Source organism: Pipra filicauda, unplaced genomic scaffold (genome assembly GCF_003945595.2).
Source record: "Pipra filicauda isolate LSUMZ 115617 unplaced genomic scaffold, ASM394559v2 scaffold31_size4109673_pilon, whole genome shotgun sequence".
Classification (NCBI taxonomy): domain Eukaryota; kingdom Metazoa; phylum Chordata; class Aves; order Passeriformes; family Pipridae; genus Pipra; species Pipra filicauda.
Window position 1 is genome coordinate 1,574,101 of NW_024104443.1, and position 14,863 is coordinate 1,588,963.

At 39.6% G+C, this 14,863-nt stretch overlaps 1 protein-coding gene across 4 annotated transcripts; it reads right to left on the reverse strand.

Moving 5' to 3' along the window:
- Window positions 1-454: 454 nt before the first annotated feature.
- Window positions 455-10,851, reverse strand: MACIR (macrophage immunometabolism regulator). 4 transcript variants are annotated; one of them, XM_027731937.2, is made up of 2 exons: window positions 10,754-10,851; window positions 455-2,797 (listed from the first exon to the last, which is right to left on the reverse strand). In XM_027731937.2, the coding sequence occupies exon 2, from the start codon at window positions 2,774-2,776 to the stop codon at window positions 2,153-2,155; it is 624 nt and encodes a 207-aa protein (XP_027587738.1). In that variant the 5' UTR covers window positions 2,777-2,797; window positions 10,754-10,851; the 3' UTR covers window positions 455-2,152. The 4 variants fall into 4 exon arrangements, with proteins under 4 accessions (XP_027587738.1, XP_027587741.1, XP_027587740.1 ...); XM_027731940.2 differs by lacking the exon at window positions 10,754-10,851 and adding an exon at window positions 10,567-10,662; XM_027731939.2 differs by lacking the exon at window positions 10,754-10,851 and adding an exon at window positions 10,071-10,086.
- Window positions 10,852-14,863: the final 4,012 nt, after the last annotated feature.

Here is a 14,863-nt window from a genome sequence, read left to right on the forward strand (position 1 = left end):
TTTGGTACCATTGAACGTTAGAAAAAACAATTAAGCTATCCACTAACAATTCTCTACTTAGTCTCTACTACAGGTTGTATCGGTAGTATTTCCCACATTATGAGAGCTGCAAGTGCATATGAGTTAAGCAAACATAACCATGTCTGAGCACATTCATTAGCAAATCACCAAAACAGATAAAATACTAACACATTTTTTACGTTTGAACTCAGCTAGAAAGCCATCAACCTCTCCCTCAGCGTAGCCATACAACTACAGCACTGGACATCAGAAACAAGCACAAAACACTAGTAAATGCGAGGCACGTTTCCTGAAACAAAGTAACAAACCTAAGCATCTATTTCACAGAAGTTCAGGATCCTTCCTTTCAGGTTGTTTTTAAATATTCCTTCGTCTGAAGCTGTATTTTTTTAAACGTCCACTTTCTCCTGCATAGCAAAAAACTCCACAACAATAGCTGTTTATACCACCTTTTTTATTTTTCAGCCAGAAATACATTTTCCTTGGGTATTTCAATAAACAATGGTCTTTATTCCTTAAACAAACCCCCCATCTCTTTGGCATCTGACCGTACTCTGTTTTTCAAACTAAAGACTATATAGGAAGACTTTACTTTCAAGGTCATTGTTTGATACATTAAATTTACACAGGTGTAGTTAACTTTCAAAAATACACTTTTTTTGTAATGTTTCTAACAAACCTAAACAAAAGATAACCCAACCACAAAATGCTCACTACTGGGCTGCCTTCATTTAAAACTGTAGAGTAAGTGACAGAATTAGAACTTTTCATTTTCCATAGCACATGCACTAACTAGTGCTTTCCATTCATTCTGAGTGATAAGCAAACAAACAAAACAAATCTTAATTCTATCAGAAACAACTGATCAAACAATTTACATTTAAAACCAGCATGACATTACTTTTAACTTCTGCAGAGGTCATCAGCCAAAATCAAGTTGCACACTCCTTCAGAGTGCAACACTCCACAGACTGTATCTAAAAAAAAAGTATGAAAACTAGTTTTCGTTTTTAAACATAAGTTATTAAAATGTTTCAAATACATCTAGGAATACAGCTGTCAAAACCTGTGTTAGATGTCATGTTTGGATAAAAATTCATTAAGTAACAAAAGTAAACTGGTGTATTCAATCTACTCTGTTGAATAATCCAGGATTATCTCCTCAATGTTGATACAGAAATACTTCACTTGCACCCTGTCAAATAAAATCAGCCCTCCAGATCTCAAGTGTTCAGTGCTTCAAGTCAACAGAATTTCCAAATCTATGCTGAAGTTATTTGACACCTTCTGCTACTATACATGGTAGAGAAATCATAAATTAAAACCAAAAACATTACTGACATACCAGTGCAAACATTCCAGTTTGTCTCTCAAGACAATGTAAAAATTAAAATCAAGAATAACAAAAAAATCTTCACTCCTCAAAAGATTTGCTTTAAAGAACCCAAATACTCATTCTGAACATGTTTTATAGGAAAGGCAAAGCAATTGCTTCCATGCAGAGATTAAAAAAAAAATAACTGAAGAGGATTCAAGTAGCAAAGGTTTGCTTTATGAGCAAATCTCACCCTCATCACCAGCACAAGCACAGTCTAAAAATGTTTGAACTAGATTGTTTAAATAGAAAGTGATTTATTCAGTCACTTTCCATGCTGTCAAAACCCATTCATTTTCCTATAGAATACAGAAACAAAAAGTAAAACCAAAGAACCTCCTAAATTTGAATACTTATCCAAGAGCAGTTTCTAAGGTCAAGCCAAAATTAGCAACAACCAAGCAGACATCACCAATTTTTCAGTGTTAAATTACTGTAAATAGTAGATCTAGCTGTACAAAAAAAAACAAACCCAAAAATCAAAAGCTTTTTTTTTTTTTTTTAAACGTGTCCAAAGAAATATCCACTGATTGCAGTCAAATTTGCATCAGAAGCTTCTTGCTCAGGAAAGATTTCTCCCTCCAAGTATTTGTAACACATTGCATTGCCAAGACTCTATTCAAATAAATTACTTTCTGGTAATATTTAGCTGATACAACCACCTACAATGTGGACAGTCATGTACACAGTACAACAGTGGATTTTTGCAGCAACAGAGAAAGGATGAGAAATCATTTCTAAGTTCAAGATGACAGCTCATGTGCTATTCCTTGCAAACATACGGTCCCCTCTAAGGGTGAGGTGTTGGAGCTGGTATTGTAGCACTTCTGTGTCAGCAGGTTCCTTAGTGCTCATTTTGTCTAAATTGAGGTAGTCCAGGGATTTTGAATGAACCCTTTTACCTTTCAAAAGGCAGAGAGGCAGGGGACCATGAAGTGCCTTGTAAGGTTCATATGGTAAAGTTTTATTGCATTTATCCCCTGAGCTGGGCATCCGCCTCCTCCTCCTCCCATTTACTGCTGGGATCTCATATGGCTGGTAGTACCTACTTCTCGTTTTGTACAAACGGGAGGAGCGTGCAAGTCCTGGATCCAGCTGCTTGGAGTGCAAGTTTGGCTCCGATTCTCCTTTGTTCTCTTCAGCTCCTGTACATTTCTGGGCTAATTTCAGCAGCTCCTCTCCAGTTGTGAAGCCCACCAGGTAGTTAGAATTCATGTGGAGAATCTGGTATCCTGCAACTGTCCGCCGCATGGGCGAGCAGGGGGTACTGGAACAGCGGGGCTTTTCAGCTTCCGTCCTGCCTGCAGAGCCCACCTCTGCAAGAGGCACAGGGAGAGTGGACAGGGCAGTTCTGGACTCTCCATTTATGTCAACTTCCATTTTAAACACAAGGCTATCCTCCTAAAAAATAAAAAGAGCTTGGTCAGAAAATAGAGCCTTTATGCAACACAGGGAGCTGAGAGAGGATTACAAAAATGGGATTTTGTATCAGCCAGACCAGTACTTCTCTATTCAGCTTTGACTTATGCTCAGCAGGATGTCACACAAGCCACTACCACCTCTAACATGGAAAGATGTGGTCACTATCACAGCAAATATACACCAGTATACTCCAGAAAACGGGAAAGCCTTCTTTTCATTTCTTTGTTTTCAGTATCATCTAAACCATATCAGTGACACAGCTACTTCACAAAACAGAAAGGTCACATTTTTTTCCAAATCCATGCTTTCTTCATTGTCAACCTCACCTCTGCTCTAAACAGAATCTAGTGGCTCTCTAGTCAGTACAGTTCACAAAAAAATTCAGCATAGCTATGTCATGTTCAAAGGCAATGAAACTCAAAGAAGAAAGCAAATTTATTATCCAAGTGTCAAGCAGAAACAATTCTGAAATTCTTTTTACATGACCATAAACCACATTCAAAAGTTCAGTAATGCTTCACAAATGAAACTGACTTAAAACTTGCTATTAACAATTTTTAAACTGCTACTTGCTGCCATTCTGAGGCTTAGGAGGTCACAGGCCAAGTAGCAAAGCAGCAACAAACAAGGAAACACTTTACTCAATCTTCTGCAATTAGATGCAAATATCACTTGGCAAAAGAAAATATTCTACCCTTATGAAAAATTTGTTTCTGTTCAGGGACTGGGAAGGAGCAGTTCAAGTAATGTTCCCAACTCTGCTTCCCTGCTTAGTCTCAAACCAACCTGCTGCCCCCTATGCTAATAAACTAGGAGCAAACAAAATCTCCATAGTTCTGCTGAAGAGGATTTTATTTGCCATTAACAAACTTCTATATGGAGAGACTATTAGTAATGTTCCTTCAGTCTTAAGTGTTCTTTTAATTCTCACAATCGTGGTCTGCTTGAGATTCTTCATTACCAATTTTTGCGTAGCATAACTTTTACAGATACGCTTCATCAGTGAGCTTTTAAGCACTTTTGGGTTGGACTGGATGATCTCCAAAGGTCCCTTCAACTGTAACAACTCTGTAATTCTGTGAATCAAACAATACAGCTAATACAGCAAAAGCTAAATAAAAAATTAAAATATCAAACACTGAAATTTCTCACTGGAAAAAGTCCACATAAAACTCAATAATGTTGCCAATTAAACTTAACTGAATTCAATGTATATTTATGGAGTCAATTAACACTTTCAGAACAGCGGTAGCAGTTGTTGTTTCCTACTGTAGCACCATACCAAGCAATGAGACAACAAATATGATGAGGTTTCAGCCACTGAGTCAAAGACACTAATGGCAATTTCTTAAGTAGAAATTTTGCACCATCAGCAACCATGATTACTGGAGGTACAGCACAAAAATTTCTCATTAAAACTTTCAGCTATCCTATGGATTTAGCCAAGAAGTCCTCAGTATCTGTTCTTGCTTGTTTTTACCCTGCAGTTTAGAAATCTTTCCAGGAACCTTCCACAAAGACTCAACTTGTTCTGTTAAAAGAAACGGAAATTATGCTACAAAAAAGTATAAATAAAATAGTCATACAGCAAGGTTGGAAATTAATCATATTATCTAGTCACACATAAACAGGAAAAACAACAAAAAACCCCCCAAAATTAACAATCACCTGCAACAGCAATAGGTGCCCTAAAGAAAGGGAAGGAGGAAGAAATGTCTTCATGCACTTTTCGAGTTAAAGCCTTGAGAACCTGAAAGCAACACAAAGGTCCTTCTCAGAACACACCTTTCAAAATGCATTTACTTCTGTTTGGAACATGGGGGTGCATGCACTGATAACAGAAAACAACTTCAAAAAATAAGCAAGCAGGAGGGAAGGAGTCAGCAGCTCACTGCCCAACAATTACCCCTCACTGGCCAAACCCACTACAAACCAAACTCAGAGCAGAGAAGCCTTCAAGAGAGAAAGCTCCAGTCTGTTCTTCAGCCTGGAACTGCAGAACTCCCGTTTCTGTGCTCCAGTTTGAAGAACAGCCCTAAAACCAAGAAATCTGTCAGACACTCAAAAGCATCAGTAGCACCAGAAGCTGGAGCCATAGACATGAAAAGCTCAAGGGAACAGTACTACTGGCTGGTGACAGGAATGACTGGCCAGTCCCACAGGCAGAGGTCCAAAACTCAGTATGTAGGTGCTCAGTTGTTCTTTCCCAAGACTTTTAAATTTGAGTTACTCAAGCTGCCATATGGCTTCAACATGCTTATCAGGCAAAAAAACCATTTCTACAGTTATAAAGCACTTGCTGACTTCTGTTATGTTCACTGGTGTTTAGTAGTGTAAGCTCATCAGTAATTCTCAACAGCAACTACAATACTGGAAAAGACAGTACTTCAGTTTAAAAAGATTATTTCTTCAGATTGCAGCTGGTTTGTCTTCTTGTTTGTCAAAGAGAATAACAGAGTGATGTCAATTCAAGGTAATTCATAATTAGAGATTTATTACTGAATCAAAGCAAAGAGAAGAGGAACAAGATGGCATATCCTCTCCTTTGCTGCTTCTCCATATATTTAAAAAACACAGAAAATAACTAAAAATAACAGTTACCAAGAGGATTCACTCGACCAATACACGCCAGAAGTGCTTCCAGAATACAATTCACTCCAGTAAAATTTTACAAGGTTTTATCAATTCTCTTTGTAATATAAAGCAAGCTCTGCATAAAAATTAATCTGGTACAATCCAGCTAAATAAGGATAATGTTGTCTAAAACACAGAGCCAAGAAACAGTGAAGGGAAATCCTAGATCAAATACTATAAATCACTGTATCACCTCAAAGAATACATTAATATGCTTGGGATAGTTCTTTGAGGTTAAAACCCTCAAAATCGCCACATTTTGCAAATACGAAGGCTTTCTGATTATTGAATTACTGAAACAAAGGTGTCAGATACCACTTACGCCATTCCCACAGCATGGCACAAACAAAAACCAGGCATCTATGACACATTAATGCCTGACATCACACCACGCTATAATATATGCATTGTAAATCATTTGTTGTTGAAATGCATTCTCACCATGTGCCTCACTGCACTCAATAACATCTTCTGTTTGGGTTATTTTTTCTGTTACATTTATTACCTACTGTCTTTCTGAGGAGAGAAATGTGACTTAAAAATATAAACTTTTTACTCAGAATTTAAAGACAAAGAAAGATGAAGAGGTGTCTCTCCCTTGACACTCCCATGCTCTGTAAAAATTTTGCATTATTTTGAAACTACCATCTTCAACTGCTCTCAACAAAATAACTGCTTCCTTGTAACTTGGCATTTCTTGTTACTTATCTCCTCACCTAGACTCCGAATTGATTTGAGAAGATGCCCTTTTTTGGTTTAGATAAGCACTGAATTTCTGTCCATCCAGCAAGCAGATTTTACTTTTTCTTAAGAATCAATCTTTTATTTCCCCCTAGAGTTGCCTGTAGGCAACAATATTTGTTAAGAACCACTGAGATCTAATTGATAAAATGGCTGTAATTGCAACAAGCAAACGGCAGAATGGAGATGGCAACAGATTCAGTGATACCAACTCTGTAAAGGAGTCAAACATACTGAATAGAGATATAAGGCCAGTTTTGACTTTCCCTTCTCTATGCTGCTATTACTCAATATATACATCGCACTTAAAAGATATAATGTTTGTCTATCAAGCGTCAGGAGTAAGTGAAGTCACCCATCATGTGTGAAGAACATGTGAACTCAGTCACACACTTTTAATCATTTCAATTGTCTCTGTGAAGGGCAAAAAACAAGGCCTACATCTTTCCCCCGGCAGTCTGAAAAAAAATCACCTACATATAGTATGTGCTCTTGTTTCTCTGTCACTGAAATGTGCTGATGGAGTTACATATTTGTACAGCAAAATTTTCTGAAAATAATTATTTCCAACCTGCAACTAAATGAACTGAAGTATTTGGGTGAAATGGAAAAAAAAGATCAAGCTAAAACCCAGCTACGTAAGAGCATCCACAAAGGGGCCACATTTATTTTTCTAAAGCTGGGCCAGCAAGGCCACGGACCTTGAGATGTGTCAGCTCCCAGGCTGACAGGGCAAGTTGGTGATATTGTTGCCCACTCTTCCAGAGAAAGATGCTTGGTTTTAGTCATCCTCTTTACCTTCTGCTGAAGGGACTTAGACTGCTATGTTGCTTCACAGCGCTTTGTTTTACAGACTGATACCATGTTTGTAGAGACATGAGTTAAAAAAAAAAAATAAATCACAGAGAACAAGCAAGAAAGGGATGACTAAAATACACACATTCTTCGACAGCTCTTTCTCTTAGAAGAAATTCCAAAGTGCTATAAGCTAAAGAGAACCGAGGTAATATTAAATTGTAGCACTGCATAAGACAACATTCAAATGGAGTAAGAACTAAGTTTAGGACAGATTTCCTTCCTCAAAATCACAAGCAAGAAAATTAAATCATGCATAAGGCATATGTTATAATTCTACAGGCCTTAAAAAAACAGACGAATGGATGTTACTGACTTAATAAAGCCAGTGCAGTAACTGCAGAATGTGATGTAAAACAAAAGCCCACAAAACAACCAGTAAAATGGGGTGGGGTGATAGGGGAGTTTTGGAGGGGGGTGATCTTGTCAACAGGTAAAGTGTTAAGCCATTCAGCTCTCCAGTATACTAGACAATAAATACCACATGGTTGACACAGAACTAGGAATTATAACATATTTTCAAAAAGAAGATTACATGAATTTCTAACAATTTGTTCCTACTCTGAGTACCAAGAACTATTTAACCAGTTTGTTAATTCTTGTTATTAATGTAGCTTTACACAGAAAACAATTATGACCCAGGAAACTACCTTTTCAAATTAAGGAGGATCATAAGTGCATTACTGAGGAACTACAATTAGCAACTCCAGTGACTAGCTCAGACCAGACCAGCATGGCAGAGCACACAATTTACACAAAAGAGAGACAGATGGAATGTCAAGAGTCTGACTGGGCTAATGAATTTTGTATGAGCAGACTTAGGAAGCAGGAAAAGTAAAAGCAAATGGTGGGAAAGAAGGCCACTTTAACATCCCTTTGCCAAGCAATACTAGATGGAAGTGTTTAACAGAGGATAACTTCTCTCAAATATTTAGTCTTTCATACGAACAATGGGACTTTCTTGCTGGATGGAATCACAGATGAACACTCACTCTGTCAGCAAAATGATGCTCCTGGCCAGCATAAAGGTGGTTGTTTACCATTGTTACTCATCAAAAGATGAAACAGTGAGATACATGTAAAGAAGCTGATGCATATTGTAAAATATAGTTTTTATTCTTTAGCTAGCTAGTAAGTAAGAGAGAGTTTTCCTTGTAATTGCATTTCTATTTCTCTGTATTTCCTGTCTCCATTTCTTCATCAATCAATCAATATATAAGTTTCATTTTGAAAGTTCTCTCTAGTTTCAGGTTAGACCACTTAGAAAAAAAACCCGAACAACCTGACTTGTCAACAAAAAACTAAACTGCCTGTCAGAAATAATAGATAGGAAACAAAACAGAACAAAAAAAGCAGAGTATTTAAAGTATTACAGATTTCACTGCATAAATACTTATTTTTGTCTTTAAAAAACAAGATGCTAATGGGACTAAAGATCTGCATTGTTTTTGTGTCAGATAAGAAATTCATGTTGGGGAGTATTCTCTATTGCCAAGTCTCAAAATACAGCTCTGTGATATTTTTTTGAAACTACCAACCTAAACAACCATACTAAGCCCTTTGAGACTCAGAACAGCTAATCAAATAAATACACTTTAAAAATAAGACCTACTCAAAGATATCAAGAAAAACATGTTTAATCTATGCAATTTAGTTTTCTGAGTTTTATTTTTTAACAGAAGCACTTCAAACTGCTAGTTCTTTGTCTTAACTTGATACAATCTGCAGCAGATACTTAGATATTTGTTGGGAGGGTGTATAATTCACTTATACTATCACACCACTAAAGGTCACTTCCTCCAGTTCAGGAGAGTTACATATACAAAGGCTTTAAAGTTGTCTGCCTACTTCTCAAATGCTCCTTCCCTATCGAAATGCTACCTAAGAGTAAATATTTAAGTAATGCAAGTATGGAATAATAATTATTAAAAGTCCAACAGCACATGAAGGCACAGTAAATTTCTATTAAACTTACAACTAGTGTGAACAGAAATCTTTGTCCCAGAACACTGAGTTCATCTGACTTTGCCATAACACACTGCATTTGCATGTGATAATACATGCCTGGTGGCCAGACCAGCAGCATAAGGCTAGTCAAAGAAAAGATTATGGAGAAAGCCACGCTATAACATCAGTGCTGTTATGCAAGAACTTAATTTCAGTGATTGCACTGCCACTGCCTCATTTCTCTCCGCTTCACAGCCACTACAAGAACCGCCCTCCTCCATCTTCATTATTCTAAAAAAGGCTCTCCCTCAAGGGGGAAAAAAAAATAAAATTAAGCAAGCACACCACGTCACACAGAATATGGTTCAAAATACACCAACAGCAGGAGGGTGGTGGTGGGAGGAGCAGCTTTCTGCCATCGATTCATTTCTGCAGGCAGCTATGTCAGCACATATGTATGGGTGTGCATGACACACTGGCCTACTCTGGAGAACACCCTGACAAAGACATGTTCATGGGAAACATCTGCTAAGGTACCTAATTTCCTACTTTCCTTATAATAGCTACATACACACATTGGTGCCAGATAAACCCCTATGTAAAACAGCATATAAATAACATATATAAACAATTAAGACCTGCTGTAGACCATTCAAAACAGCACCTCAACTGTACAGAGACACTCCTCCAATATCTTAATATGCAGAGACAGCATTGGCAAAACATGCCTACAACGAACCAAAGCAGCTGAGCAAGTTCCATACTCTGTAAAGCAACTCTTCAATGCACCTGAGAGCGCACAAGGGCAGTCAGCGAGCATCACAGGCAGCACAGTGAACATTTAAACACAACTCCCAGCCTCTCTTTACTCTTCACTAAGCAAGACTTATTACAGAGAAATACAGTTACACATAGAAAGCTGGGCACTAGTGCATTTTGTTATTAGTGAGGTCATATTCAAGTTTATCACTTGCCTGAGCATGGGGACTGCCCGTGGCAATAAGTTGCAATTGAAGAGATGTATAAATGGTTATGTATACTAAAAACATATATATAAATACATATATATACTAACACTAGATACAGGTGCTAACAGGTGAACTCTGCGGCTTTCCCACCGCTCACACCGCTACTCCTGGCTGGTAGAGAAAGCGCCCTGGAGAGGCCTCCCCGTAGGCTCCAGGCCCTGCACACACGGCACTCCCTGCACACACACGGCGGCCGGGACCAGCGCCCCGGTGTCCTCCCGGTGTCCTGCCCTGCTCCTCCTGCTGGCCCAGCCCCGCCGCGCCCGGGGCCGCGATCCCCGGCTCTGCCCCGGCCCCGCCGCCCGGGGCGGCCCCGCCGCGGCTCTGAGGGCACAGAGGCGCCAGGGCCGCCGCCCGCTGGAGGCCCAGGCCGTGCCGAGCGGCTCCCCCCGATCGGGGACGGCATCCCCGCGGCTCCCCGGCGGGCCCACCCCGCACCGCGCCCGCCCTGCGGCACCTCCCTGGGCCCGGGCCCAGTCGCCGACCCCGCTCCAGGAGCCGCGGGCAGGGCCCGGGGCTCCATCCCCTCCCGCCCGCTCCTACCTGCGGCCGGCGCGCGGGGCCCGGGCGGAGGAGCGGCCGGGGCGGCGAGCAGGGACCCCGCTTCCCCCGGGCCCGCCCGGCGCGGGCTGAGGGCGGAGCGGCCGGGACACGCCGCGGAGCCGCCGCCGCGCGCCGCCCCCCCTTCCCCGCCCTCCCCGGCCGCAGCCGGCTCCTGCTCTCATCCCACCTGTGCTGATACTCCCTAGCAAGCTTTAGCGTCGCATGCCATTTCTCTTCGTACACGACTGTGAGGATGGATTGAGTAACCATCTCTCGAGTAGCCATCTCTTGCTGACTCGCTCTTCCCTGAAATACCGCCCGTCTTCACCGATAACCTCTGCGGTATCTCATGCGCACAAAGTTTGGACACGGTTTATGTGTGACTAGGTAATATGAGTAACTGGATGTTGCCCATGCAGAGGCCATGCTCTGTCCTCCCTCTGATCCCAGTGGTCCTGCCAAGAGGGTTGCAGGTCATTTGGTCTTCAATTGCAGAGAAGGGTGTTGGCATTCCCTATGCACCCAGACTAGCCAATCATTGTGCACCCAGATGCTCCTGGAATTTGTGTTTGTTGGAAATTCTCACCTAGGACAAGCAATGGAGTACATGAAGAACAAGGTCTTTGTACAGAATTTTAATTAAAGGCTCTGCAAGCCCTTAAGAGTCACTGAGTTTGTGAGTTCACAAAACTGCTCTAAGAACTAAATTAGTAAATTCAGTACAGAATATGGAGAATATATCTGGTGAAGCAGCAGTGTAAGAACCCACACAGAGATTAGCTCAATTGGTTGGAGCATGGTGCTAATAATGCCAAAGTTACGGGTTTGATTCATGTACAGGGCATTCACTTAGGAGTTGCACTTGATGATCCTTGTGGATTCTTTCCAACTCAGAATATTCTCTGAAAATGAAGCTGGAGTATAATTCAGAGGCATTATGATGCTCTGTGTTGCTTACAGTACATAAACTCCTTTGGTTCATGTTGACATCTGCAGTACCAGCCTGAGCCAGAAATCCCACCTATGTTGTTCTGTGGTATAAATGAGGCTATAAACTCTTATGAATCAGTATATCCCAACTTTCCCCCCAAAGAACTTCCTCCCAACAACTTCCCCCTCTTGCTGTCTATGAGTTGTCAGTTAGGTTCAGAGATGAAGTTCCAAGGAGAGGGCAGGCAGTAGTGGTCATTGACTTCAGGAGGCAACAAATGCTTGGGGGTGGTCATAATATGTTCTGGCTGCGTGTAAAAGAAAGAATGCTTTACAGACTAGCAGTCCTGTGCATCCTCCCCCTGCCTCAATCAGATAGATTATTATTTAATTAGCTGTAATATTTAATAACATTAATCATACTGACAGAATTAACCTGATGTAAAATTCTTAAATTTCTAGATATCAAAAGAAAAGCAGATCCTGACAACTTCTCCTAAGGACAGTTTTCACATTCCACACCAAATATTTGAAAATAAAACCTACAGCTTCCTAAATCCCTAAATTCCTAAATCATTTTCAAAGTTCTGCATTTTCCATGCAACCAGGATTTTCCCCAGACTGACTACTGTATTTCAATGCTTTTTTTGCAATGTTTTTTCAAATCATTCAAGATTTTGTATGAAGAACAGAGATATTTTGAGGAGCTTGGGCTTTGTTTTCCCACCTAAGATCTTAACACTTTTTAGTGCCACTGCAACCGTGGCACAACAAAACAGACCATTACAGACCATTTTCTCTGCATGGTCACCCTGGCCAGAACACGAAGTAACCTACATCTCACAGTGGCTGTGCTCATCAGTAGCTTCTCAGATCAGTGACAGTCAATTGGAATAATATTATGTCCTAGTTAGGACAGCTGAGACCAGTTCATCACTGGATGGGTGTAACCCAAAACTGTGTATTCTATAGCCTTCCATGCCATTTCCCAAAAACCATTTACACCATCTGCACATAGAGCCTGACTCCTCAGGCTATAAACTGGGTGCTAAGAGGCCTGCGAGATGGGAGTTGCTCTTGTCCTCACACCCATTAAGGAACCCCCCGCCCTGAGGGAGGTACTGAGCATCCCTGCCTGAACTGGAGAATATATAATCTTGGAGTCTTGGGACCTTCTTAACCACTCGTGGGATCCAGAGGAAGACTGCAGATCACCGCTCTCAACCAGACTGCAGACCACACCACTCTCGACTGGACTGCAACCACCACTTTTCAACCAGACTGCAACCATCACTCTGGACCAGACTGCAACAGCACTCTCACCGACAGCACTATCATTCAGTGACTGAATGATAGGCAGTCACTGGTTGACTGCCTATCATTCCAGTCAACCAGTCACCATTGGTTGACTGGAATGATAGGCATATTTAAATTTTAACTTTTTTTTTTTTTAATGGTAAACAAGTGTACATTCAGTTGTGTGCAAGACCAACACTGTCAATAACACAATTACACTACAGAAAATGAAAAGGAGAGGTTTTCCCCTCTCCTTTTCCTTTGGACTCAGGGGGCCCAAAGAACACTACTCTGTTCATGCCCCAGGGTGCTGGGTTATATATTTGGGCTTTGTGGGTTAAAACCAATTGTTTGTCTGTATAATCGTACTTATTGTATTATTTTATTAAATTGTTATTCTGACTTGTGGTCTCTCTTTTGAGTTGAGTTCATTTCCCCTGCTGGTTTGCCTTTAAAACAGCACACATTACAATGCCATATGGAAAACATAATATTAAAGGTAAAACACATAGAAAAAGGGCTCAATTTCTATTATTCTCTGCAGGTTCTTCCTTATTTATTACCGTAAGAGAGCTTTTATCAAAAGGCTTTTTTCCCTTGCTATTCCTGTATTTTAGGTTTGTTTACTGGAAACTGCTATGGTGTTTTGAGCATTAGTGAAGTTATTAAATCATAAGGGCTGAAAGCTGAGCAATTTAGAGAATATTTACTCAGTGTGTTTCTTTGGTTCTTTGCACATGGATTTTATTCCAAAGACTAATGAGACAAACATTTTTTATTAAATATTCACTTACCCTTATGAAGAATTGTAGCCATTATTTTGAAAATCTGAATTTTGCGGGAAATCCATAACCATGCGTGGCATAGTGACAAACAACTTTTTAATTCAGCCTATTTTTATTTTTTCTAAGTAAGTACACTTTAGAACTGGTTTTGTATTAAAACAGAATTTAAGTTTCTTGAAAGGTCTTCCACCTCTTTTATGATATGGATGTTCTCTGTATTCATTGCATGCTCCTCCTCCTAGGCCCACATTTGATGGCATTCACACACTTACACATTCCTTTATTTATAGATAAAATAGTTGGTTTATTTTTTTATTCAACATCTGTTTTTCACAGTAATGCACTCTAGACTGCTTTGTTATTACACCACTTTCTGTATTTCAGAGCACAAGATGTTTGTTTTTAAGGGCTAAGTGAAGGAGTCAAGAAATCAGTATTTGAAAACACTCAGTAAAATTTGTCCTCTTCATAAAACCAAGTAAAATTAAAATCATTATTTAAAAATAAAAATAAAAGAAAACATAAACAACCACTAGAAAGTACATGTTTTTTCTTTCACTGTTTTTTGCAGAATTGGCTTTCTGAAAAAGTTTTTGCATTTTTTGTTTTAGCAAATTACTTGTGGGTCTGTCAACAATGTAATTGCTGTAAACTGATAAAGAAAAAATACAAGAAAAACAAAGGAATATTATGCTTCCCTCTGTGCTGGATGACAGAAAACAGTGTTAAATCCCTACATTCTGCCACTTGTCTATGGCACTGAAATGGCTATTAGAAATCTTTGTTACATCTCTTCTGCAATCTTCCTTTGAACTCTGGTTTTGATGCTATTGTTCAGTGTATGATCATAATTTTTGATATATCATTATATAAGGATATGTATGATAATTATTTTTTGTATGCGCACCTGCCTAGCCTTGTTTATATGGATTTTTACACAGCTGAACTTTGAAAGAACATCTGCTTTTCCTTAAAAATTTTACTTGGCTGGATAATTACATAACTGAAATTTATGTCTTTATTATAATAAAGAAACATAAAACAAGAATTAAAAGTAATTTTAGGAGCTTTCACAAACATTTCTGTGGTTTGGTTTATTTGGTAATGCTGCTTCTTAAAGAAATGCTAAATGATTACTTAAACTATATTGCAGTGGCAGTATTTTGGGAGTTACAAGCATATTCAACCACTGGTTTTCTGTAAGCATATTCTTTGACCACTGTCAAATCTGGCTGGAATAGGATGTAGAGCTCAAAAAGTTTAATGTGAGGCAGTGCAACTACATA

What these genes read in the sequence shown, in the direction of transcription:
- MACIR (XM_027731937.2), bottom strand. Translation starts at nt 2,776, where the DNA reads ATGGAAGTTGACATAAATGGAGAGTCCAGAACTGCCCTGTCCACTCTC.